The sequence below is a fragment of the Tribolium madens genome, unplaced genomic scaffold (assembly GCF_015345945.1).
Source record: "Tribolium madens isolate multiple individuals breed KSU strain unplaced genomic scaffold, Tmad_KSU_1.1 Scaffold_96;HRSCAF=242;Tcas5.2_LG5, whole genome shotgun sequence".
In the NCBI taxonomy this organism is placed as follows: domain Eukaryota; kingdom Metazoa; phylum Arthropoda; class Insecta; order Coleoptera; family Tenebrionidae; genus Tribolium; species Tribolium madens.
Genome location: NW_025401068.1, coordinates 7,245,087 through 7,267,835, shown reverse-complemented (window position 1 = coordinate 7,267,835; position 22,749 = coordinate 7,245,087). Strand labels below are relative to the sequence as shown.

General features: G+C 35.1%; 7 protein-coding genes across 14 annotated transcripts; 2 read left to right on the top strand and 5 right to left on the bottom strand.

Moving 5' to 3' along the window:
• Positions 1-308: 308 nt before the first annotated feature.
• LOC123013948 (importin-5) lies at positions 309-4,940 on the bottom strand. The gene is made up of 7 exons (XM_044412828.1): positions 4,825-4,940; positions 4,193-4,504; positions 3,708-4,151; positions 3,451-3,661; positions 2,661-3,017; positions 880-2,577; positions 309-830 (listed from the first exon to the last, which is right to left on the bottom strand). The coding sequence occupies exons 1-7, from the start codon at positions 4,903-4,905 to the stop codon at positions 613-615; spliced, it is 3,321 nt and encodes a 1,106-aa protein (XP_044268763.1). The 5' UTR covers positions 4,906-4,940; the 3' UTR covers positions 309-612.
• Positions 4,941-5,146: 206 nt separating this feature from the next.
• LOC123012793 (nucleolar GTP-binding protein 2) lies at positions 5,147-7,415 on the top strand. Its single transcript, XM_044410929.1, has 4 exons — positions 5,147-5,278; positions 5,339-5,548; positions 5,597-6,305; positions 6,354-7,415. Exons 2-4 carry the CDS (start codon positions 5,339-5,341, stop codon positions 7,376-7,378), a joined length of 1,944 nt encoding a protein of 647 aa, XP_044266864.1. The 5' UTR covers positions 5,147-5,278; the 3' UTR covers positions 7,379-7,415.
• Positions 7,416-7,473: 58 nt separating this feature from the next.
• LOC123012319 (IST1 homolog) lies at positions 7,474-9,402 on the top strand. 5 transcript variants are annotated; one of them, XM_044410153.1, is made up of 8 exons: positions 7,474-7,730; positions 7,782-7,944; positions 7,993-8,212; positions 8,268-8,422; positions 8,467-8,580; positions 8,748-8,795; positions 8,895-8,927; positions 9,099-9,402. In XM_044410153.1, the coding sequence occupies exons 1-8, from the start codon at positions 7,549-7,551 to the stop codon at positions 9,264-9,266; spliced, it is 1,083 nt and encodes a 360-aa protein (XP_044266088.1). In that variant the 5' UTR covers positions 7,474-7,548; the 3' UTR covers positions 9,267-9,402. The 5 variants fall into 5 exon arrangements, with proteins under 5 accessions (XP_044266088.1, XP_044266087.1, XP_044266090.1 ...); XM_044410152.1 differs by having other exon boundaries at positions 8,262-8,422; XM_044410155.1 differs by lacking the exon at positions 8,748-8,795 and having other exon boundaries at positions 8,262-8,422.
• LOC123012318 lies at positions 9,327-11,800 on the bottom strand. The gene is made up of 7 exons (XM_044410151.1): positions 11,528-11,800; positions 11,051-11,479; positions 10,816-10,994; positions 10,593-10,753; positions 10,277-10,536; positions 9,797-10,222; positions 9,327-9,745 (listed from the first exon to the last, which is right to left on the bottom strand). Exons 1-7 carry the CDS (start codon positions 11,682-11,684, stop codon positions 9,405-9,407), a joined length of 1,953 nt encoding a protein of 650 aa, XP_044266086.1. The 5' UTR covers positions 11,685-11,800; the 3' UTR covers positions 9,327-9,404.
• Positions 11,801-12,715: 915 nt separating this feature from the next.
• Positions 12,716-14,333, bottom strand: LOC123013068 (regucalcin-like). Of its 3 annotated transcripts, XM_044411391.1 has the most exons (7): positions 14,191-14,266; positions 14,062-14,120; positions 13,729-13,890; positions 13,464-13,676; positions 13,198-13,413; positions 12,967-13,145; positions 12,716-12,917 (listed from the first exon to the last, which is right to left on the bottom strand). In XM_044411391.1, the coding sequence occupies exons 2-7, from the start codon at positions 14,102-14,104 to the stop codon at positions 12,753-12,755; spliced, it is 978 nt and encodes a 325-aa protein (XP_044267326.1). In that variant the 5' UTR covers positions 14,105-14,120; positions 14,191-14,266; the 3' UTR covers positions 12,716-12,752. The 3 variants fall into 3 exon arrangements, with proteins under 3 accessions (XP_044267326.1, XP_044267327.1, XP_044267328.1); XM_044411392.1 differs by lacking the exon at positions 14,062-14,120 and having other exon boundaries at positions 14,191-14,333; XM_044411393.1 differs by lacking the exon at positions 14,191-14,266 and having other exon boundaries at positions 14,046-14,120.
• A 2,176-nt stretch (positions 14,334-16,509) lies between these two features.
• On the bottom strand, positions 16,510-17,866 carry LOC123013049 (regucalcin-like). Of its 2 annotated transcripts, none has more exons than XM_044411355.1 (4): positions 17,715-17,866; positions 17,048-17,661; positions 16,817-16,995; positions 16,510-16,764 (listed from the first exon to the last, which is right to left on the bottom strand). In XM_044411355.1, exons 2-4 carry the CDS (start codon positions 17,631-17,633, stop codon positions 16,591-16,593), a joined length of 939 nt encoding a protein of 312 aa, XP_044267290.1. In that variant the 5' UTR covers positions 17,634-17,661; positions 17,715-17,866; the 3' UTR covers positions 16,510-16,590. The 2 variants fall into 2 exon arrangements, with proteins under 2 accessions (XP_044267290.1, XP_044267291.1); XM_044411356.1 differs by having other exon boundaries at positions 17,733-17,834.
• A 667-nt stretch (positions 17,867-18,533) lies between these two features.
• LOC123012746 (regucalcin-like) lies at positions 18,534-20,379 on the bottom strand. Its single transcript, XM_044410854.1, has 5 exons — positions 20,167-20,379; positions 19,903-20,115; positions 19,633-19,848; positions 19,401-19,579; positions 18,534-19,350 (listed from the first exon to the last, which is right to left on the bottom strand). The coding sequence occupies exons 1-5, from the start codon at positions 20,321-20,323 to the stop codon at positions 19,183-19,185; spliced, it is 933 nt and encodes a 310-aa protein (XP_044266789.1). The 5' UTR covers positions 20,324-20,379; the 3' UTR covers positions 18,534-19,182.
• Positions 20,380-22,749: the final 2,370 nt, after the last annotated feature.

The following is a 22,749-nucleotide window of genomic DNA, read 5'->3' as shown; positions in this document are numbered from 1 at the left end:
ATAGGTATTTTCGTGCATTACTAATACAATTATTTCAGTTATTTCTTTTTGGGGTCACTTACCTATTGCTAGTGTAAAATTGAGCTACCTACCCATATTTGGAAGTTAGCTTCAATAATCAGTGATTTTAAACTTCTATGGCGGCTTAAACCCCGTACGCTGTGAAGTTTAAGTCACTTCATGTATTTATGAGAAACTATATGGAATCATTCGTTTTAAAGAAAAAACAATGTTTTATTTGGTTGGCATTAGCCGTGAATTTTTAAGGAGAGCATAAAATGTATGGGAGTATATTCAAACAATGAAAATAGAGAAAATCACGATTTATTGAAGTGGCTTAACATCATGTCGATATTTTTCAATATATTTAAAAACACTAACAATCAAAAATATGTTCGTCCTCGATGCTATCCAAAATGAAGAGTATCACATACAGTCCAGAGTTGCAAAAGAAAAATATTTACATGCTGAAATATTTTAATCAGAAATTTAGTTCTAAAAAATAATGGAAAAGATCTCATAAAATAACATTAATGATATAAAAATAATCAGCGACAACTCATTTGAAATTTTTCGTTCAAATCATAAAAAAAATTGCGAACAAAAATTCAACTAAGATGGAGGCGGCGCATGAAGAGCAACATGTAGAGCATGCTGCAATTCAGGTGCTAAAGTCTGTACTATACTCTGAAAGTAGGACTCGTTGGACTGCACCTGCCGCACAAGATTCACCATTCTGAACCCTTCCGGTTTTCCCGGCTCGATCACTTCCCTGTAGAACGCCTCTGCGATTATCGTAACAATCCTAGGAATATTTGAATTTCCGGCACCTGCAACTAATCATTAAGAAAAAAATCGCAAAACTAACCCTCAAGTCACCTAAAATATGCGGATTGTTCTGCTCCACCAGGTCACACAAATACCCATAAACATGGGGCGCCTCGTCCACCTCCTCGATTATGGGCAACCAACTAAACCAGACCGGAAGTATCTCATCCACATTGATCCCTTTTGAATTATACTTCATGATTTTAGTGACGGCAGCGATGGCATTCTCAGTCGCGTTGATGTTCCTCGCCTCTTTCGCTTCCGAATCGTTGATCACCTCTACCAGCGAGGGTATAATCTTGGCCACCTCCCCCGCGAATTGCTCGCCGCCAAACTGGGCCAACACGCCCCACCCATACGCCGCCGCCTGTCGCACTTCATGACTCTTATCCTTGACGTAGAGGGCGAGCGGCTGCAGGAAAAATCCCTGGTATTTGGCACATGCCGGCCCCGTGAACTCGATCACGTCGTCGAAAACGCAAATACCCCACTGACGGTCCGCCCATGGTCGATTCGGTGTCAACAAATTGACAAAATGGGTACAAATTTGGTCAAAGAACGGTATAAAAGCCTCCCGGTATGATAAAAACAGGGAGTGTATCACATCTACAATTTTGCTCAAGACGTAAATATCGTCCGATTCTTCATCTTCGAGTTGCTCTTGAACCACTTCGTCGTAATCCTCATCGAGGTGTTTTTTATGCCGGTCATCGGCACGCTCGAAATGCTCGTTCATCAACTTATCTATTATACGTAAAAGTTCAGTCATGGCCTCCTGGTCGAGACACCCGGCCCCCAGAGTCTGAATGCACCTTCCAAGCGAGTCCAAGAGAATCATCAAGACTTCCGGTTCCGGTTCTGTATCTATAGCTTTCATTAATTCAGGACAAATAAACCTCCACATGTCTTGTACGAATGCGGGGCCTTTACAAGTCGCACACTCCAAAAGCCATGGAAGCGACTCCGCAGCTGCGTTTCGAACTCCATCATGGAAATAAAACTTCAACATTGGGACCATCAACTTGACCGTTTCTTCCGCATAGTTGGCGAAACCTTCTTTCAACTCTCTAGCGTAACAAACAAGCATCATACACGCAGCGGCTTTATCTTCTAATCCGGCTGTCCGTATGCCAAAGTTCTTTTGTTCACCGAGGGATACGAACTGCCAGTCGTCATCTCCTTCGATTCCTTGCATGTCGTCGTTATCTAATAGGGCCACGTCGGGCTTCATGGCCGCTGTTCGCATAACAGGACCCATGACCAATGGTAGATATTGTTCGAAGTTTTTGCCCAAAACTTTGCAAATCCGGGACCAAGCGGAAATCAAGTAGCTGGTTTGAGGGTCATCGTCGGGTAATTCAGCGCCCTCCCCATGCGTTTTTAGTAACATATCCATGACTTCAGTCGCGTCAGACATGAATTTCTCAGGACCAACGGCCATACCAATCAAGGTGACACATTCAATTGTTTTGCCTCGAAGAAGCTTCAGTTCGTCTTTACTCGCGTTTTGGATTATGTATTTAAGACAGGGCATCAAGCGATCATAGTAAGCGATAAATTCGTTTTCTGCAGTGTCGGCAACGCTAGCGATAGTTGTCACGACTTGCTCGAGAACCAATTTGGTACCTTTCTCGACCAATTCTTTGAATTTCGCTGTTAGAATCCCTTCCAATTTTGACATCAAACTATCCAAATACGTTGTCAGAATGTGTTTAGGACAATCTTCAGCGAAGTTAACCAAAGCCGCTCCTATACAAAACAATAGCCATTTATATCAAAGGTGATTTAACTTTTTAATAGATAGTATTAAACAAATTTAACAAACAACTAACCGGCATGAGCCTGCACTCTTGGATTGCAATTATCATCCAATAACATAAGTAGGCCAGGTACGACCCTGTCATGGAATTTCTTCTCAAAGACGGGGGCAAAATCGGTTGAAAGTTGACCAATGGTGTTACAAGCTGCATATCTGACCCGAGGATGGGGATCTTGGAGGTATCTCAAAACTCCTTCCATCACTCCAGGGACTCCATCCATGATTTGGGGCAACATACCCTCCATCTGCTTATGACACCCTTCACCGATGGTACTGAGGGCCATCAAGGCAGCGTGGCGCTGCTTCCAGTCCGGACTTGCCAACATAGCAGGGACGTTTTGAGTTACGAGGGGTAAAATCACCTTACCACCTTCAAAATTTTTGTTATTAAATACCTTGTGCATACAAATTTTGGGCGATCATAAAAATTATGCACGGCTCCTTATCAGTGAATTTTCGGGTATAACTATGCACTAAATAACTTATTGATTAATTAAAATTCAAAACTTTATCTATGCTAATGAAATATCATCGCATCTGAAGGACAGAACCATTAATAATTTAGATTAGCCAATAAAATTTTATCACTAACATTGCATAATTAATTGAACTAAATTATAAAGCAATTCTTCCGTAAAAGAAAAGCGACTAACAAAGATACAATTATTTCGCAACATGAAAAAACAAAATCTGCTTAAAAACACTTTCATAATTCATTTAAAAAGATGACTCAACGACGGGAAATTGCGTCGCAATACCAAATAAATTCAATTTCCTCGAAAACGGTTTGCCAACCTACTCACCTAACCCACAAGCAAGTCGGTCTAAAGCTGCCTCAGCAACCACGTTATTGGCGTCGTTGTCTTCGTCAAGAATTTCATCAGCTTCTGCCCAACCCTCTTCCTCTTCTAAATCAGCCATGAATTGCAAGATAAGAGGAATGAGTTGCTCCATGTATTTTCCCGCATTTTTTCGGACCATTGCGGGTGCCATTTCAGCAAGTGTTACCATCACCTAAACAATATGTTACAACAAATTTAAACATTGTTGAACAACTTACTTCCAAAGCAAGCTGTCTCCAACTGTCCAAGGCCCCTGCATCGCTGAATATTTTCATACACATGTCATAGATGGGTAACAGTTGAGGTCTGAGATATTTTGGGGTGTTTTCAGCTAGATCTATGAGAACCTTCAACAGCGTGTCGTCATCCTGTTGTTGCACACTTTCAGCAATAACATTCAACATGGGGGCGAGCAAGTCGCCAAAATGTTTCAAAATCTGCGTTTCTTTGTCGTGGATTAAAAGAAACGAGCCTACAGCCCTCACAGCTTGAAATCTGACTTCATAAGCCTCAGTTGGGGCCAGACTTTGCATCAGCATTTGTTTGATCAAGTCCAAGTAGTTGTTTTGTTGATTACCAAAAACACCTGGGACACTTGTAAACATCTGAAGAGCTGCTTCTTTGAGGACGTTATTTGGGGCGTTGGCGCATTGGAACAAGAACTAATTTGAATAAAATTGAGTGTCTTTGTAGTTTTAATTACCTGGAGGAATTCAGGCCACTGGTTGTTACCATCGTCATCAATTAAATTTCTAGCCACTTCAGCAGCAACTTCACACACTTTGTGTCTTAGTTGCTCTGTCTGATCCTGTTGGATGGCTAAAAGGACCTGCTCTTTGAGTTGGGCTTGGCTCGCTGGTGGCAATTTTGGGAAGAATTCCAAAAAGTCATTTGCGAAAAGTCGGCGGAGGAGGACCGCTGACATTTGTCTCGCTTCGTCCCCAAGACCGGCATTGTGAATCGCCCCTAGAAGATGGCTGATTTTTGCTTCCACAGGCAAACTGTTGTAAAGTTCCTGTGGAAAAGTACAGGTGGGTTGAGATTTGGCGCCCTTTTTGGGCTAAAAATAACTGACAAGATTTATAATTTGAAATGAATTGCAAAAAAATGCGCTTCGTGACGAAAGGTGAATAGAATTCGGAATTTAGGCATGCGGTAAAAAATGGCCAAATAACTCCATGATGATTCATAGTCCAATTTTATTATAAAGGACCATGCTGCAAATACACGTTGTTGCAACGAGGTTTCGGTGCGATTTACGCTCAAATTAAAACATGCCGCGCACAGATTTTATTGATTTCCAAAAGTTTAAAATTCTAAAAAGTGATTACGTACCTCTGCTTGGGTCCGAATGTTATTATCCGTGGATAAAAGGGTTGTTAGTATTTGGTAAAATTGCTCTTGATCGGCGGCCATTGCGCCTCACCATGAAAGAACTCTGACAACTAAGCGTAGCCAACATGAACAAAATTACAATCCCCAAAAAGTAATTACATTTGTAAAAATGGTAATGTTTGAATGTTTGAAACAACACTAAGCAGAAATTTCTACTCAAAAGTCCCAAAACAACTAAAAGAAAGCAATTACAATATACATTATTTTTATAATTCTAATTTCCAGAAATGTTTCCAGAATTTAGTTAGAATTATTTGTGGTTGTTCAACCTGCCTTTCAAATTTGACAGTTTTAAATGACAGCACAGCACTAAGCACGTGGAGAAAAATAATTTAACTTTGAAATTAATTTTTGCCGTTTTTAGAACACAAAGTAACCTTTATAAAATTCCGAGGTATTTAAAATTGAAAAGAAATTGATTTGAGAATTATAATACGTGAATCATTTTTTGCAGATGCCTAAGGTGCGGTCAACCGGGGGCCCTCCCCGTAAGCAGGGTTTTAACAAATCAAATCACTCGATGAACCCCGAGCGCCCCAAAGAAGGTCTCAAGGGTGTTGCAAAAGTGCGCTCAAAGTCAACTATCAAGCGGCTGCAAATGTATAGGAATTTTAAAGCAAAACGCGACAAAACTGGAAAAATTCTAACCCCTGCTCCCTTCCAGGTAAGGTCTTTTTTTATATAACATTTTATTAATAATACAAAATTCAAGGGTCGTTTGCCATCTGGAACTCAAGCTAGAGTAGAACCGAATCAGAAATGGTTTGGCAACAGTCGTGTGATTTCACAAAATGCGTTACAAAAATTTCAAACTGAGTTGGGCGCCGCTGTAAAAAATCCCTATCAGATGGTTATGAAACCAACTACTTTACCTATCACTTTATTAAATGAAAAAGCAAAAAATGCGAGAGTTCATTTATTGGATACTGAAAGCTTTGACAGTGTTTTTGGGCCTAAAAAGAGCAGAAAAAGGCCAAATTTGGCGGTGAAGGGTTTGGAAGAATTATCAAAATTAATTGAAGAAAAACATGAGAAATACAGTAATGAGAAAGACTCAAATATTGTGAGGGACGACGAGGGTGTTAGGGATTTGCCTAGGGATTGGGTCATGGCTGCAGGCCAGTCCAAACGAATTTGGAACGAATTGTATAAAGTTGTAGATAGTTCAGATGTTCTGCTTCAAGTATTAGATGCTAGAGATCCAATGGGCACAAGGTCTCCTTATTTAGAAAAATATTTAAAAACAGAAAAGCCTCACAAACACTTGATTTTTATTCTAAATAAAGTTGATTTGGTCCCAACTTGGGTTACTCAAAGATGGGTGGCTATTTTAAGTAAAGAGTATCCAACAATTGCTTTTCATGCCAGCATAATGCACCCTTTTGGCAAAGGAGCGTTAATTAATCTTTTGAGACAGTTTGGTAAGAGAACTTCTTTTTATTATGAAATTTACTTATTTTTTTTTGTAGCTAAATTACATATTGACAAAAAACAAATTTCTGTTGGGTTTATTGGTTATCCAAATGTTGGCAAATCGTCAATTATAAATACATTAAGAAGTAAAAAAGTCTGCAAGGTGGCCCCAATTGCTGGTGAGACTAAAGTGTGGCAATATATTACATTAATGAGAAGAATTTACTTGATTGATTGCCCTGGAGTTGTTTATCCAAGTGCTGAAACTGATACTGAAAAAGTTTTGAAAGGAGTTGTAAGAGTAGAACTTGTAAATAATCCAGAGGATTATATTGACGCAGTTTTGGAACGTGTTAGGAAGGAATATTTAGTCAAAACTTACAAAATTGAAGATTGGACTAGTGCTACCGATTTTTTGGAAAAGTTGGCACACAGGTCAGGAAAATTACTGAAAAAGGGAGAGCCCGACATTGGAATTGTTGCCAGGATGGTTTTAAATGACTGGCAGAGGGGGAAATTGCCATTTTACGTTTGTCCTCCAGGATATGAGGAAGCTTTAGGTACGGCTGAGAAAAAAAACACTGATTTGAGTGTTGTACAGGATTACAATAAAATCAGAGTTGGGTTGCACTATGAGGGAGAAGATGTGAAAGAGCTGGAACCTATCAAAGATATAGAGAAGGCTGTTGTTGAAAATGAAGATAAGGAAGATGATGAAAAAGAAGAGAAGGGAAGCATTGCCAACAATTGTGAAGCTAAAGATATTGAAGATACTGGAATGGAATCTGATGATTCTTCCGATTTAAGTAATATTTATTCTGATGTAGAAGAGTCTAAAGAAACGGAATTCGCCGTATCAGCAAGTGGTCCGTTTATTGTTGAAAGCATTGCAAACAGAAAGCAGAAAAGAGGACGCAGAGTTGAAGACTTGGCTCTTGGAGGGAAGAAATTAACAAGCAAGCAAAGACGAGCAATAGAAAGGGCGCAAAAACGAAGGAAAATTGGGAGTAACTTCTATGAAGTTGCCAATGTTAAGAATAGGAGTTACAGACCGAAACATAAAAAAAAATCAAGTTTATAACTTATTTTTAACTTTTAAAATAAAAATTTAAATAAAACGGGTACTTATTTTTTAGTGTCTTTTGCTTAATAATGTTGGTTATATGCCATATAAATTTGACAGTTGTTTGTCAAACAGGTATGATTCATGTTTATAATTAATTGTGAAATCAGTGAAAACAAAAGTTGAAAATGTTTTCGAGTGCCCCAAATTACACAAAATTGAAAACCAATTTGCGTCTAGTTATCGCCAGACTTAAACTATTAGAAAAGAAGAAGACAGAGTTGACGGAAAAGTCACGCAGGGAAATTGCCGATTTTATTGCTGCTGGAAAAATCGAACGGGCTAAAATACGGGTCGAATACATAATTAGGTAATTAGTCAATTAATGCATAATTTGTCCATAAACTTGTCATTTTTGAAGAGAGGATTACTTAGTTGAGGCTATGGAAATTGTAGAAATGTACTGTGATTTACTCTTAGCTCGTTTTGGCTTAATTACAAACATGAAAGAACTAGACGAAGGAATTGCTGAAGCCGTTTCTAGCTTAATTTGGGTAGCACCTAGGCTACAATCTGATTGTCAAGTAACTTAAGGTTATTTATTTGACCTATGATTAACACCACTATTCCAGGAATTAAAAATAATTGCTGACCTTTTAACGGCAAAATACGGTCAGAATTATGCTGAAGCATGCCGCATTGAATCAATGGAAACCATAAGTGAGAAGCTTAAACACAAACTTTCAATTCAAAGTCCCGCTAAACTTCTAGTTGAAAAATATGTAATAGAAATAGCAAAATCATACAATGTCCCATATGAACCTGACCCTCAAGTAATGGAATTAGAAAAAGGTATAAAACTTTTAATAAAAATTAAAAGTGTAGTGACTTTAATTTATAGGAAAAGATGCACTTTTAATTGATTTATCTGACAAGAATAATCTTGGTGGGGGCAGTGGTGGCTATCCAGCCCCCTTTGGGTTTCTGGGGTACCCACAACCACCCCCGCTGCCTGCTATGACTATGATGGACACGCCACCAGCGGCACCTTTTCATTATCCGGTAAGTAATTAGAAACTTACAGAGTGTCAATGATTGTTGTGTAGCCCTCTAAAGATCAAAATTGGAACGCCCCAAGTGATCCAAGCGCTCCTCCACCAGCATTTTCTTACAACATTCCTCCAGGCGATGAAGGGAAGGAGTCCAACACTGATTTTATGGTAAATATTGACATGGAAGTATAGAACAAATAAACAAATAGAGTAGCTAGTAGGGACTTTAGTTCATAAAAGTTTCAGCTTATTAAAAAAGTTGGTTTGGTTGAAATTTGTTTAAGTTGATCTTTATCAGTTTTTCGCATTTTTATTTGTTTTCTTTATGCTTCTAGGGTAGTTTACCGACTTATAGCATGGTCTGTCCTCGTAATAACCTCCAGGTAACGCTTTTTCCTTTTTTTATTATCTAATAAGCTGAAACAACCGCGTAAATAATTTTTTGAAAGAAAAGATATTCAGTTCAATCCTATTTATTTTAGGACAGCAAAGTTCCACCTGATGATAATTTACAGGTAATTTATTTCTTCAGCTTTCTATAGCTATAAATGGCATTAGATCATCAGAAGTCGGATTTTTGTTTATGTAATAAATCATTTAGCGCAAAAACTAACATCACAAGCTTTCAAAAACATCAATTTTTACGACATTTGAGCCGGAAAATATGATTTGTTTTTTATTCGCAGAACAACGATGAGCCACAAAAACCAACTCCACAGCAAAAATTAAACAGTTATAATCTTCCTGAATTGCCTTCGGTTCCGTCTAATGGGCCTCCGTCGCCTAACGCATCTGATGATATCGATTTTGATGATTTGACAAGGAGATTTAATGAGTTGAAAAAGAAGTATTAAGTTATTAGTGATGGGTTAATTAGCTGCATATTACACTCAACTAACAATAAACTTGTTTTATAATATGAATACATATAAACTTTATTAAATTATAAATATTTACAATTCTACAAATAAAGCGTCTATTTTAGCTTTAGATTACATTTTATATCGGTCACCAGGTAAACCCTTGCTGTGCCCCAAATTTTCCAATTTGAAAGTGCAACCGGCCGGTTTTTCGGGTATTTTCCCATTTACTGCCATTTTGGCGCTAGTAACATACAAGACGTCGCAGTCTTTGTTACCCCAAGTGAGTGCTGTGATTTGAGGGGTTGGCATTTGGATTTTTTTCAATAGTTGGCCGGTCCGAGGGTCAATTTTTAAAACAAGTGAACCGAAAATCACAGCCAACCATAAATTACCATCGGTGTCGATTGTTAATCCGTCTGGTAGGCCATTTATGCAACTGCATTCTAGTTTAAAAACTGTTGTTTTGTTACCTAAAAAATCATAATAACATACTTCGTTCAAACAATTTCTAAATAAATTACTGATTTCGCCACTTTCGCCGTCGTAATCGAATGCAGAAATTGCCGGAATTAAGGTATCAACATAGTACATTTTGTTTTCTTCCAGATCAAATGCAATACCATTTGAAATACCAACTTCCTTAAATTCTCGTTTGAGTCTACCATTGGTTAAACTATACAATGACCCTTGCTTGGGAATTGTTTGCCCGTTGGCGTCCTGTGGTCCCATCGTGCCGGCCCACAGTCGCCCATATGGGTCAATTTTGGCACCATTTAACCGATTTTTGGCCAATTCCGGTTCTCTGTCTACTTCCGCAATAGTAGTACACGAGCAAGCGCTTTCGCTACTACCGTCCCATCTCAACAAAACTATTTTTCGGCCTAGTCCCGCAATGAAAACATCTTCTTTGCCATCGACCGGAAATGCGAAAGCTAGAGGTTCATTTCCTGAATTTATAAAAAATGATTTACAATGAAATGGAACGAGAAAAAAAATCTTACCTATTTGGGCTTGAGTTATTTTGTCTGTAGAAGGTCTGTATCTGTAGATGGTTGATGTGGGAACGTCGACATAATAAAGGTTTTGGGTTTGTTGGTCCCAATGGATGCGAGTGCCCACTTCTAGATTGTCCCCAATTTGGGTTATTCGGACCATTGTTTTTAATTGTTTGACAGATGTCACGTAATTTTGAGTTTTTATTTTCATACCGGATGGTTCAGAAAATTCTTGAGGACATTCATGTGTAACATTTTTGTAATTACTAAAAGAACGGATTTATTTTTAAAGAGTTTATTGCTCGATTTGTACATTTTTTACAATTTTACGTTAACTCCTGGGTATCCCTTTGCCCCTACTCCTGTAATCCTGAAAGTAGCCCCATGGTCAGGTGGCGGAAGTACTACGCCATCTATCGTGAAAGAGGCAGAAGTGACGTACAGTTCGTCTAAATTGGGACCTCCAAAAGCTACTGACGTTACCTATAGAAATATTAAACAATTCAAAAAATTTTACAAGATTTTGCAAACCAATTTTTTCATACTTGTTTAGCAGGCAATTGAATTGTATCTAGGAGAGTTTCCGGTTTCCGGGGATCGATTTTAATGACCCTATAGCCATTAAAAACAGCCACCCATAAATTCCCATCGGTGTCAATAGCCATCCCGTCTGGAGACCCTGGAATATTGTGTTTATCCAAACTAAAAATGGGTCTTCCATTTGCTAAAAATAATGTCTTAGTTGTTTTTTTCAATGAATCATGGGGTGGCAATATTTACAAAGGGTGCCGAACTTTATATCCACTTCATACTCATCGATTGTCCTTTTAGGCGTGTCAATATAATACATTTTTTTCAAATCCTGGCTCCAGGCAAGCCCATTCGAGATCGTAACATTGCTCAAATGTTTCTTCAGTTGCCTATTAGGTCCTAAACTGAAAAGCCCGCCTTTGTTCGGTTTGACGTGTCCATTAGTTGGTTCGCCTCCCATAGTACCCGCCCATAATCTCCCTGTGGGGTCACATTTCCCGTCATTGAACCTGTTATCGAGAGTACTCGAGTCGTCATCGACTTCGCCTATTTTTGTAATTTCGGAAACTTTCTCGCTTACACCGTCCCATTTCACTGTCACCAACTGCCGGCCTATCGTAATTAAAAATTTGTTTTTTTCTCCTTCGACTGGGATTATTAGTGACACGTGGTTGGTTCCTGTTTTCATTTTATCTCAAATGTTATCTAGAACACGGGGCCACTCACCAATCACTGCTTTGGTATGTTTTTTCGTCGCTGGTACGTATTTGTGGATGGCTTTTCCGAAAATATCGACGAAATAGAGGCTTTGTGTAGCGGCATCCCAGTGGGGTCCTTCGCCGAGTTCGACACTGTCGACGATTCGTTCTATTGTTGGTGCCATGTTAGTACTGAATGATGTTCACTAATGATATGGAATTACAGCACGAGTTCGAAGTAATTGAGTCGCTTTGATTGTCTGCTTCTGAAATATCTACTGGATTTTTTGTGATTGATTAAGATTGCTTATCTTTACTAAAATTGTTATTAAACATTACGCAAGATGATAATTTAATAAGGCTGTTATCGGTCAATATTTACAGTTTGAATTTGTTATTACGTAAAAAGTTTAGCAGATATTTTGTATTAATAAAATTGATTTTCTTGTTTCTACGAGAAATAATAGTTATTTATTCAATCCTCTATGTTAAAATTGAATTTTATCTACTCTTTTCTTTATGTTAAAATGAAATTTTATCGTCTAAATGATAAAAAATACATCCATTGTTGTATATCTGCAGTTGTTAGTTGCTAACGTTCATTGACATAAGATTTCATTGTTGAATTTTACTTTGACATTTATAAATATCGACCAAATTGACTACAAAATTAGAAAGGATTGAATAAAATTTTATATTGTACACGACGATAAAATTTTCATTATCTTTTCGAGCATATTAAATTGCTCTCAAAGATAAAATTCAATTTTATCGTCTTGTATAATAAATAACTATTATTATACAAGACGATAAAGAGATTGTTTATCTACGAGTGAAAAGGTTAAGTTCACGAGTGACGAAGTCACTTTATTAAACTCTTTGAATGTAAAAATTTTATCCCAAAATATATATTTTTTAACACAAAATTTTGAAGGACCATATTGCTTAGGTGTACGTTGGATTTTGGGATACTTATTAATACGAATACCTTGAAACCTTATCCCAAGATTTCAGAATTTTTAAAGAGTTTCATTTTTATTTTAGGTTTTAATCTTGTTTCATAAATTTTTTTTTAGAATCTTGATTAAATCTAGAATTTCAAGGACAACTTAGAAAGAAGGTGTCCAATCGTGAACTAAAACTATAAAGAGTTATGGTTGCTTACTTTTTTTACAAGATTTAGTTAAAGTGAAAACAAATTTCATCTTCAATCTTGCTGTTAGTTGGTCACACTTTATTTAATACAGGATTTTTTACAATTTAAATCTTATTCCTGGAAGTCCTTTGGCCTCTGTCCCTGTTATAACATACGTAGCTCCATTATTGGGGGGCGGATAAGCCACTCCATCTGTTGTAAGTCCCGCGGTAGTGACAAAAAGTTGGTCTAAATTAGCCCCCCCGAAAGCTACAGAAGTAACCTTTGAAACATTTTTTTTAATGCTTAACACATTCAAAAACATTCTTTACTTGATGTGCCGGCATCTCAATCATATTCAGGAGACGTTGGGGACTTCTTGGGTCTACTTTGAGTACACGACCACCTCCAAAATTTGCAATCCATAAATTGCCATCAGTGTCAATGGTCATACCGTCTAATATACCAGTGAGGTTAGCCTTTTTTAACGAAAAAATGCTTTCGCCATTAGCTAAAATAAATTAAGAATAATTTTATTTACAATTCTAAGTTGTTATACGAACAGATTATTCCTTTTTGGAGATCAAAATCGTATCGATCAACTGTATTTTTCTGTGAGTCGATATAATACAAGTAGTTGTTGTCCAAACTCCAAGCAAGTCCGTTCGAAATACCAACTTTTGTGAGATGTGTTTTGGCTTTTCCTCTAGACTCTAAACTGATAAATGAACCTTTATTTAGTTCCACATGTCCCGGAACCGGTTGGGCTCCCATTGATCCTATTATGTTCCATAACATTTTAAGATTCAAAAATGAACATAATTTTTACCAGCCCACAGACGTCCTAAAGCGTCACATTTTCCGTCATTAAATCTGTTGTTAAGAGTGTTAGGTTTGTTATCAATTTCGTAAATTTTTTCCATATGCGAAACTGTTTCACTTTCTCCATCCCAAGTCACGATATTTAAATCACGGCCTATGCTAATAAGGAATTTATTTTTTTGGTCTTGCACCGGAATAATCAACGATACATGATTAATTCCTAATAAAATTTTCATTTTTCAAAAATTTTGAAAGAAAATAATTAAGTTTACCGATCACAGCTTTGGTATGTTTCTTTGTTGCGGGAACGTATTTGTGAATAGCTTTACCATAAATGTCCACAAAATACAAACTTTGAGTTTCGGCGTCCCAATGAGGGCCTTCCCCAAGTTCGACACTCTCAACAACCCTTCGTGTTATTAGGGACATTGTCACTAAAAACATAACTTTGGTAAAATTACTCCAAAATATCACAATAAAGCGTTTGTGCGAATATTAAAGCTAAGAAAGGTGTTTTTTTTTATTAATTGCATGTAAATATATATTTTTTGTGCTGAAAAAAATGTCCTGCGTTGTGCATAATAATTACATTTTAAATAAATTACCCTCTTTCAGTAACATAATTACAAAAAACCATGCTAAATACATTTCCTTAAAAGGTTAACTAAAAAGAAAAATTAATAAAAAATGGTAGCTAAATGGATATTAAATAGAAAAACTTTGAAATTACTTACGATATTTTATTAATCGAAACTTCACAACAATTTATTTTTTGAGTTTCTGTTATGACATTCACCAGAAAAGCAAAAATGTAGGAATAGAAGTTTCAAAATTATTCTTATTGTTCTTTATAGCTTAATTATACTGTTGTATTTATTCTCTTCGTTTATTACCACTTTAGTTTTATAACATTCTCGTGAAAAATACAATTAAATAATAAAATTTCTGGCTGTAAACTGTTGCAACAATTTTTGATAAAATTGTACTTACCTTACCTTACTTTTATATGTTTTAAAAATAGGTGAAATTGAAAAATAATAATTAAAAAATAATGAATGTATCTACGGTTATTTTATCTTGTGCATACGTTATAAGTATTGAAAACGTACCATCGTGCATTTTGTCTCTGGACTCACGTTTGATTGAAAATTACGTATGTTTCATGTTTTCACTTTATTATGAGATTCAAATAGAGAACCATGAACAGATTAAACATATTTCAAAAATTAGAAAATTATATACTTTTTGCACAAATGCGGTACCTGTATGCATTGTTGGAAATAATGCAGTTTAAAAATTGTTTCAACCTTGATGCTGTATTGACGTCAACGTCATTGTACTGCTGACAACATGCGAATTTCCATTTTTGGTTGCTTCTAAAAATTTTGAAATAAATTACGTCCGGAAATGCTAAGAAAGTTAGAAGATAGCAAGCAAAAGTTTTTGTTATAATAACGTTAAACATAGTTATAAAATACCTTTCAGGATACATTTTCTTTGTTTAAAATAAAAAAAATTAAAGCATCATTTCGAAAATTTTATATAGAATTTTTTATCTATAGTACGAGGGGCACTAGAAAAGTTATCTCAATGAAACACAAGACGTACAATGTTTTTGATAATGTTATTTTTTTCCTCACAATTCGCTTTATAAATTGAAAACTAATTATCTTAATTAACTCAAATTTTGCAGGTAGGTAATGTTAGAATACATGGCACTCACTATTTGGATAAATTATGCTTGTGCGTTTCATTTGTTTCTTTCATGGCTAGGTAGATAACTTTTCTAGTGCCTCTCGTATTTTATCTTACCTGGCTTTTTTCTGGGGCGCGCATTTCTTTTATACAATATGTCCTCAGATTGAGTTTACAAGAGAAAAAAAAAATTCATCTTTGATTTTACGCCAAAACAGCAAAGGAAAAACATTTTTTGCTTCACCTGAAACGAGCAAATCTGTACTTAAAACATCATTATTCTGATTCAGTGAAAAGAAAAGTTAATTTTTCTCTTGGTTTTAGACTTTTTCTCTTCTTTTTAAATCCTATCACATTGGCGGTTTCATTTATTTGACAACTATATGTCATAGTTCTTGTTAAAAATGACTTAAGTTTTTATCTTAAAGCTGTTTCTTTGAGTTCCTATTTATTAAAATTATGTTTTTCACAAACATTGTTGTTATTTAACTTGCGTAAACTCATTTGTCAAAGTGACATCATTGTCAAAAAAAAATAAAACCGCCGATGTGATAGGATTTAAAAAAGAGAAAATACTATATTAAAGTACAAGTTGCAGAAGGTAATCTATTCAAGCACAAATGTGAAATTCCGAAACGAGCCGCGAAGCGGCGAGTTGAGGAACAAATGAGTGCTTGAAGAACCTTCTGCAACAAGTGCTTTATACTATTTTTTCTATTTTGCCGCTTTATATGATTTTATAAATTAAAAAACGAAAATTTAATTTTTTTTCTAAAGAATTTTGCGACGGTTGGCGACATTTAGGTATGTGGAATAATTTTAGGCGGCTGTACAAAATAAAAATAATTCATATTTTCACATTTGAAAATGAATTGTGAAGAAGGTCCGTCACTAAAATTAAATTACCGCGAACGACTTATTCCAGCACTCAAATGACGTCATCTGGGTGCTGGAATAGACTTATTCTAACACCGAAATAGAAAAAAGTTATTCTAAGTCCACAATCAAGAGAAAAATGAACTTTTCGTTTTAATGAGTTAGAATAATGAAGACTTAATTACAGATTTGCTCGCTTCAGGTAAAGCAAAAAATGGTTTCCCTTTGCAGTTTTGGCGTAAAAACTCAACCCGGCGACATGCTGTATACTTAACATTACATAAATTTCCACTTATCATAACATTATTAATTAATACAGAAATTAATGATGCATAATGAAAACGTATGTGAATACAGGTATCATTATTAAACAGAATGTGAAAATATTCCGATCATCCTTGAAATTTATTTATTATTATTATTATTTTATTATTATTTCTTTTTTGTCAAGTGTTAAAAACTTTTATTATTTTTTTATTTATTCAAGCAAATTTATGTATGTACAGTTTATTGGAGCAATTAAAACACCTCGTAAACAACAGTTTTATCATTGTCATATTTTTTTACATGTTTACAAGGCGAAACTTGGCTGCTTGTAACCCTCTGGTACCCAAACCGGTGATTTTGTATAGAGCACCATTGTCAGGTGGTGGTAGATCTTGATCGTCGATTTTGTAAGCTCCAGTTGTGACATACATCTCGTCGAGGTATGGTCCCCCAAAAGTCAATGATGTTACCTGTATTAAAATTGATAAAAGTGCTTTCAAATTTTAATTACTGTTGAAATACTTGTTTCACTGGCATTTCTATGGCGTCTAGAAGGGTTTCAGGCCGCCTGGGGTCAATCCTGATAATTTTTCCGCCATTAAAAACTGCCACCCATAAATTACCGTCGATGTCTATGGTCATTCCATCGGGAATCCCCTCTATACCGTGATTGCTCAACGTGAAAATTGGTCGAGGATTTGCTGGAAAATTCCAATTAGTTGTGTTGACTTTTCCATTTATTATAAATTATACAAATTGTCCCTGACGCCATATCGAAGTCGTAATGGTCCACAGTCCCCTTTGAGGAGTCTATAAAATACATAGCTTTGAGTTTAGGGTTAAAAGCCATCCCATTCGAAATCTTCAAACTGCTCACGTGACTTCTGACGTTTCTTTCCGCGTCTAAACTGTAGAGTGTCCCTTTTGGAGGATAAACTAGAGGTTTTTCCGCTTTGGTGTTCAAGGTGCCGGCCCATAGCCTTCCAGAAGGGTCACATTTCCCGTCATTAAACCTATTATCGACAAACTCTGGCGAGTTTTCTACTTCCGCCAGCTTTTCCACCACTTTCATATCCTCGGTTTCACTATTCCAGAAAATTCTGACGATTTCTCGTCCTAGAGACACTACGAATTGGTTTTTCTCTCCTTCTACCGGGATGATGAAAGACACTAAATTCACTCCCACTGAAGCTTTGGTGCACTTTTTAGTAGCAGGGGTGTATTTGTAAACCGCCATTCCGAGGATGTCTACGTAGAAGAGACTCTCGGATTCGGCCTCCCAATGGGGGGCTTCCCCGAGATGGATGTTGTCGGTAAGTCGCTCGATTTTTACCATCATGCACTTTACTCGCCGGTTTCGAGTACAACTACCAAAACAAAAATGATCATTCTATTTAAGTCTCGTTCAAATTGGACTGACCTTGCAGGGGTCACTCACATTTTTTTCAGATGAGGAAAGTTAAGTGCATTGAAGTGTCAAGTGCGTTTTTGAGGTGAATTGTGATAAGAGGAAGGGAATAAGGAGTAGGAAGTGTGTGGAGTGTGAGCCGGACTGGGAGAACGACAGCTTTGAACGAGGTTGTTGAGAAGTGGGAAAATATAGAGTGATGCAAAATGATTTTTTTTTATATTTTCAAAAATATGTTTGTACAGTTGGAGACAAAATACTTTGGTCGTCACTTTTCTGACACTTTAATGTAATTCAAGCTTTAACGTTAAAATGAATGACAATTTCAAATTAATGACAGGTATTACATTTTCCTATCAAAAATATGTACATACAACTTGTCAACTATGATTGACAGTAGCTAAAAATAAGGTTAACAGTCCTAAAACATGCTTTACAATTTAATGTCACTCAAGTGACATTGACGACTAAAGTATTTTGTCTCCAATTGTACCATTGTTTTTTCAATGTTTTTCACTTTTTTTGTCATTGTGCTCAAAATAATTTTTAAAATTATAAATATGTTGTACGATGTGATTCAAAAATTATCAGAAAACAAAAGGGAGAAAATGCATATAAAATCAGAAAAAAAACCCAAACTGGCAGATATCATTTTTTTTTTTAAACATGTATTAATTTTATCTCACAAATGTTTTTTTTCGTAACCTCGTGGTATTTCTAAAAAAATACTTTTACAAAATTTTCCTTTATGTGTGAAATTGTGAACAGTTTCGTTTTAAATCTGTCAGAGGGAAACCAAATTTTTGGTTTTATTTATAAAAAGTCATGTGGTAAAGTTTAAGTATTGAGAAAATATATTTTTATATTTTAAAATTTTATCTATAATGAATAATTAATAATACAGTATTTAAACAAAATAAAAATGTGTTTACAGTAATAAAACACAATTAAACACTTATACAATTATCTAAACACTAGAGGTAATTATAGATACAATTAGGCATGACACTGGGATTTTTGTTTTTACTAATTCGTATGTTAATTTGAAACAATTACAGAATACTTGTAGGCATTTGTACATAATCGGACGTTAATTAAATTTTAATATGACTAATAGTATCAGCATTTATTACATTACTTCATCAAAGCTAAAATGATACCCGAGTGTTACTGCACTGGTCCCTTATTTCCGTTAACACTTAAAAAAATATATAATTTTTCAGTTTTTTTTTTAACATACGTAATTTCCTCTGATATTCTTGTCGATAGTAGAACGATATATGATGTTTTGATGTTATAAATATCTCAAACGTTTGTAAACAAGATAAATGATAATTTTCACGTAGCGACAAGCAAGGTTAAAATAAGTCCAACAATAGCAAACTTGACGATAATTATGTCGTCTATAAATCATAGAAGTATAGAAAAAAAAAATTGTCCGGTTTTACTCGAATTTATTTTTTCATGTCAATGGGAAAAATCAGTTTAGTTTAAAATTATTAGCTGGAAGGCCTTTAGAACCGGTCCCTGTGATTCTATACAAGGCCCCATTGACCGGGGGTGGCGGAGTCCGGCCCTTATATTCAAAAGACGCAGTAGTAACATACAATTCGTCCAAATTTGGTCCTCCGAAAGCTACTGAAGTCACCTAAAATATAATTTTAACTTAATTTAATTCTTTTAGCATGAGTGGAGTACCTGTTGGGCAGGCATTTCTATGGTGTCTAGCAAAGTCTCAGGTGTGTGCCCATCGATTTTAATGACTCGACTTCCTTGAAAAACTGCCACCCATAAATTACCATCAGTGTCAATAGTCATACCATCGGGTTTTCCAGAGATGTTATTTTGATTGAGAGTGAACCAGACTTTTCTGTTGGCTAAAAAATAAAATTTTTGTGGCCTTTATAATAATTTTTGATTTAAAATGTACAAATTTCACCACTGGTTACATCAAAGTCGAATTGGTCGACTGTTCCTTTTAGTGTATCAATATAAAACATTTTTTTAGTTTGGTCGTTAAAAGCAATGCCGTTTGTGAGTCTCACTTGGCTTATGTGTCCTTTTAAACCACGTTTAGAATCAAAACTGTACAAAGTACCGACTGGGAGTGTCTTGTCTTCATCTTCCTTGTCAATATTAAGAGTCCCTGTACATAATTTATTCTTCTCTTTTGTTTCGTTAAAAATAAAGAACAAAATACCTGCCCACAGTCTGCCCGAAGAGTCACACTTCCCATCATTGAATTTATTCTGGGCCGTTCCAGGCCCTCCATCCGCAACACATAATTTTTGAACAATAGTAAATTTATCACTTTCGCCATCCCAATTAACAATCGCTAATTCTTTGTCCAGACTTATAATAAAATGATCACTTTTGCCTTGTACCGGTATGATAAATGTCGGTTGTTTTGGTGCTAAGAGATTTTTATTTTTGAATAGAGTGTAATGAAAATAAATTAAATTACCGGCTGATGCTTTGGTGACCTTGTTTGTTGTAGGATTGTATTTTACCAGATTTTGTCTGATACAGTCGACGAAATAAAGACTTTGCGTTGCAACATCCCAGTGGGGGCCTTCACCAAGAAGAAAACTTTCGGTCAGTTGTTCGATTTTTGGAGACATTTTAGTGTGGTTTGAAGTCGCGGTGTGAACTGAGGGAAGTAGGGTATCGGTGCGGTTTCAGGGTCATGAAAGTGGCCGTCAAGTGAAAGCAGTAATGATAAGAATTTGAGAGGAAGTCGAAGGTGTAGTAGAGGTGATGAGATTTTTATCATTTTTGATTTGTTTGTTTGCTGAGTGGGTATAGATATAATGTCTTTCACTTTGAGGAATTTGTTTCAGAAGATTCTTAACTCTAGAATATCAACATAATCAAGACTGAATCAAGTGAAGTTTTTGTAAAATAAATGAATTTTGCAATGTTGGTTCCATTTTCTTTTCATGAGTAACCTTTTTCTACTTTTTTTTTATTGACATAATCCATGATTTCCTTATTGTCACTGACATTTAATCTGCATTTTGAAGATTTTATAAATCTGAAATGAAACCAAATATAATTTTTAGGACAATCATATACTATACATTATTAACTGTTAAGTATGGAAAAAGTTTGGACTGTCTTATGTGTTCTGACAAGACATGCAACAATCGTGAAATGAATAAAATCACCTGCGAACAATTTTTTACTTCTTCTACACAGCAGTGTTTTCTAATAATTTCAAGACATGAAGGTAATAGATTTTAATACATGTCGACTCTTCTTTATTATTAAGGCTCGGATTGTATGCAAAATGCATATTTGTTATTAAGAGGTATATCAATAAAATTATAAGTTTTCTATGCATATTTAATGTTTTTTGATTAAAATAAGCCAATTAAAAAATGCATATTTTGCATATTTTGACAACTTCGTGTATATTTTAGGAAATATTGCAGATTTGTGCATATTTTCTTCAAATCATAAATCTTCGATTAAAAATTTTAGTTCAGATTAAAAATTTGGGCAGTTTAAGAAAAAAAAGATCGGATTAAAAATATGTTAAAGAGAAAACAACCGGTAAATCGTAAGCCGAACTCTAAGAATTAGTATTCTGCTGAGTGTTTCTTTTTCTAATTCGTTTTATACAGGGTAAATATAAAGTATGGAACCAAGCGGTTTCTTTTAAAATCATTTGCTTTCAGAAAATAATAATTAATAGATAATTGTAGGTATAAATTAAACAAATATAACAAATGTGATCGTATTGTGAGAAGAAAATTTTGTTTTGTCTTTGAGTTAAGCGGTTTTTTCTGTGCAATTAATGTAAAAAAAAATTTTGAAAAAATGTAATATGAAGGAGATAGTCGTATAATCTTTAGATCATAACCTCCATGAGAAAAATGGTTTTTTAGTGGGTTGTTATTTAAAAAAAAATATTTTTGTAGAATTCAAAAACAAAACAAAATTTTGAAAAATTTTATTGTTGATAAAACATTTTGAAAAATTTTATTCTTGATAAAACATCACCATTAATAGTTTAAGCAAAAAACGTTTGGCTCCATACTTTTTATTTACCTGGTATGGCTATGATCTTTCCATTCGGGTAAGTAGTTGCCTCCTGCAAATGAATTTTTGCGAAATTGTTTAAAGTGATGTGATCTGAAAAGTACAGATTTCTTAGAAAGGCTTAATTACTGGATTATTAAAATGGCTTGTCTGAGGCAAAACCAAATGATTTATTCTCTTTCGTTCATCGTGTACAGTTCAAAATACCGAAAATACAAAGTTTTTTGTACTGAAGGATAAAATATTATCCCAACTTTTTTATTGTTAAAAGTTTTGCATATCGACGCATATTTGGCATATATTGTAGCATATTTCTTAATATTTTGTGCATATTCTTGTAAAAATACGTGCATATATATGCGCATCATATTTGATGGAGTTTTGGTGCATATAATCCGAGCCTTATTTTATCATTATTACTTTTTCTTCTAAAGGTTCTGTACAGGAATTGAGAGGTTGTATTAGTGAAATATTTGTCCGGATGCTTGATGATTGTGGTGTAATTAAACATAATAGTGATATTAACAGTAGGATGTAAAATGTTACTTCTGGACCAGGATATGTGGCGTCTTAAAAAACATATCAGAATTCTATAAATTTAGCTGTTTGCCCAAAAGCAAACAACCGAAAAAGGTCTAAAACCTAAAACCTCTCAAAAGGCATTAATTTTTATTCACCCCAAAAGTACCCAAATATCTGTAGATCACCAAAAATTGGGCACATGAAAAAACAGGGTAAAGTGCTACAAATTTAGTGTTTTCCCAAAAGTAAACATCCGAAAAAGACAAAATCCTTCAAAAATCATAATTTTTTATGCGCGCAAAAAATATTCAAAAATCAATAGACCACCACAAAATGAGTACATGAGGAAACTGTTGAAAATTATCCAAAATCAAGTATAATTAGGAACATTACATTACATTACATTACATTACATTACATTACATTACATTACATTACATTACATTACATTACATTACATTACATTACATTACATTACATT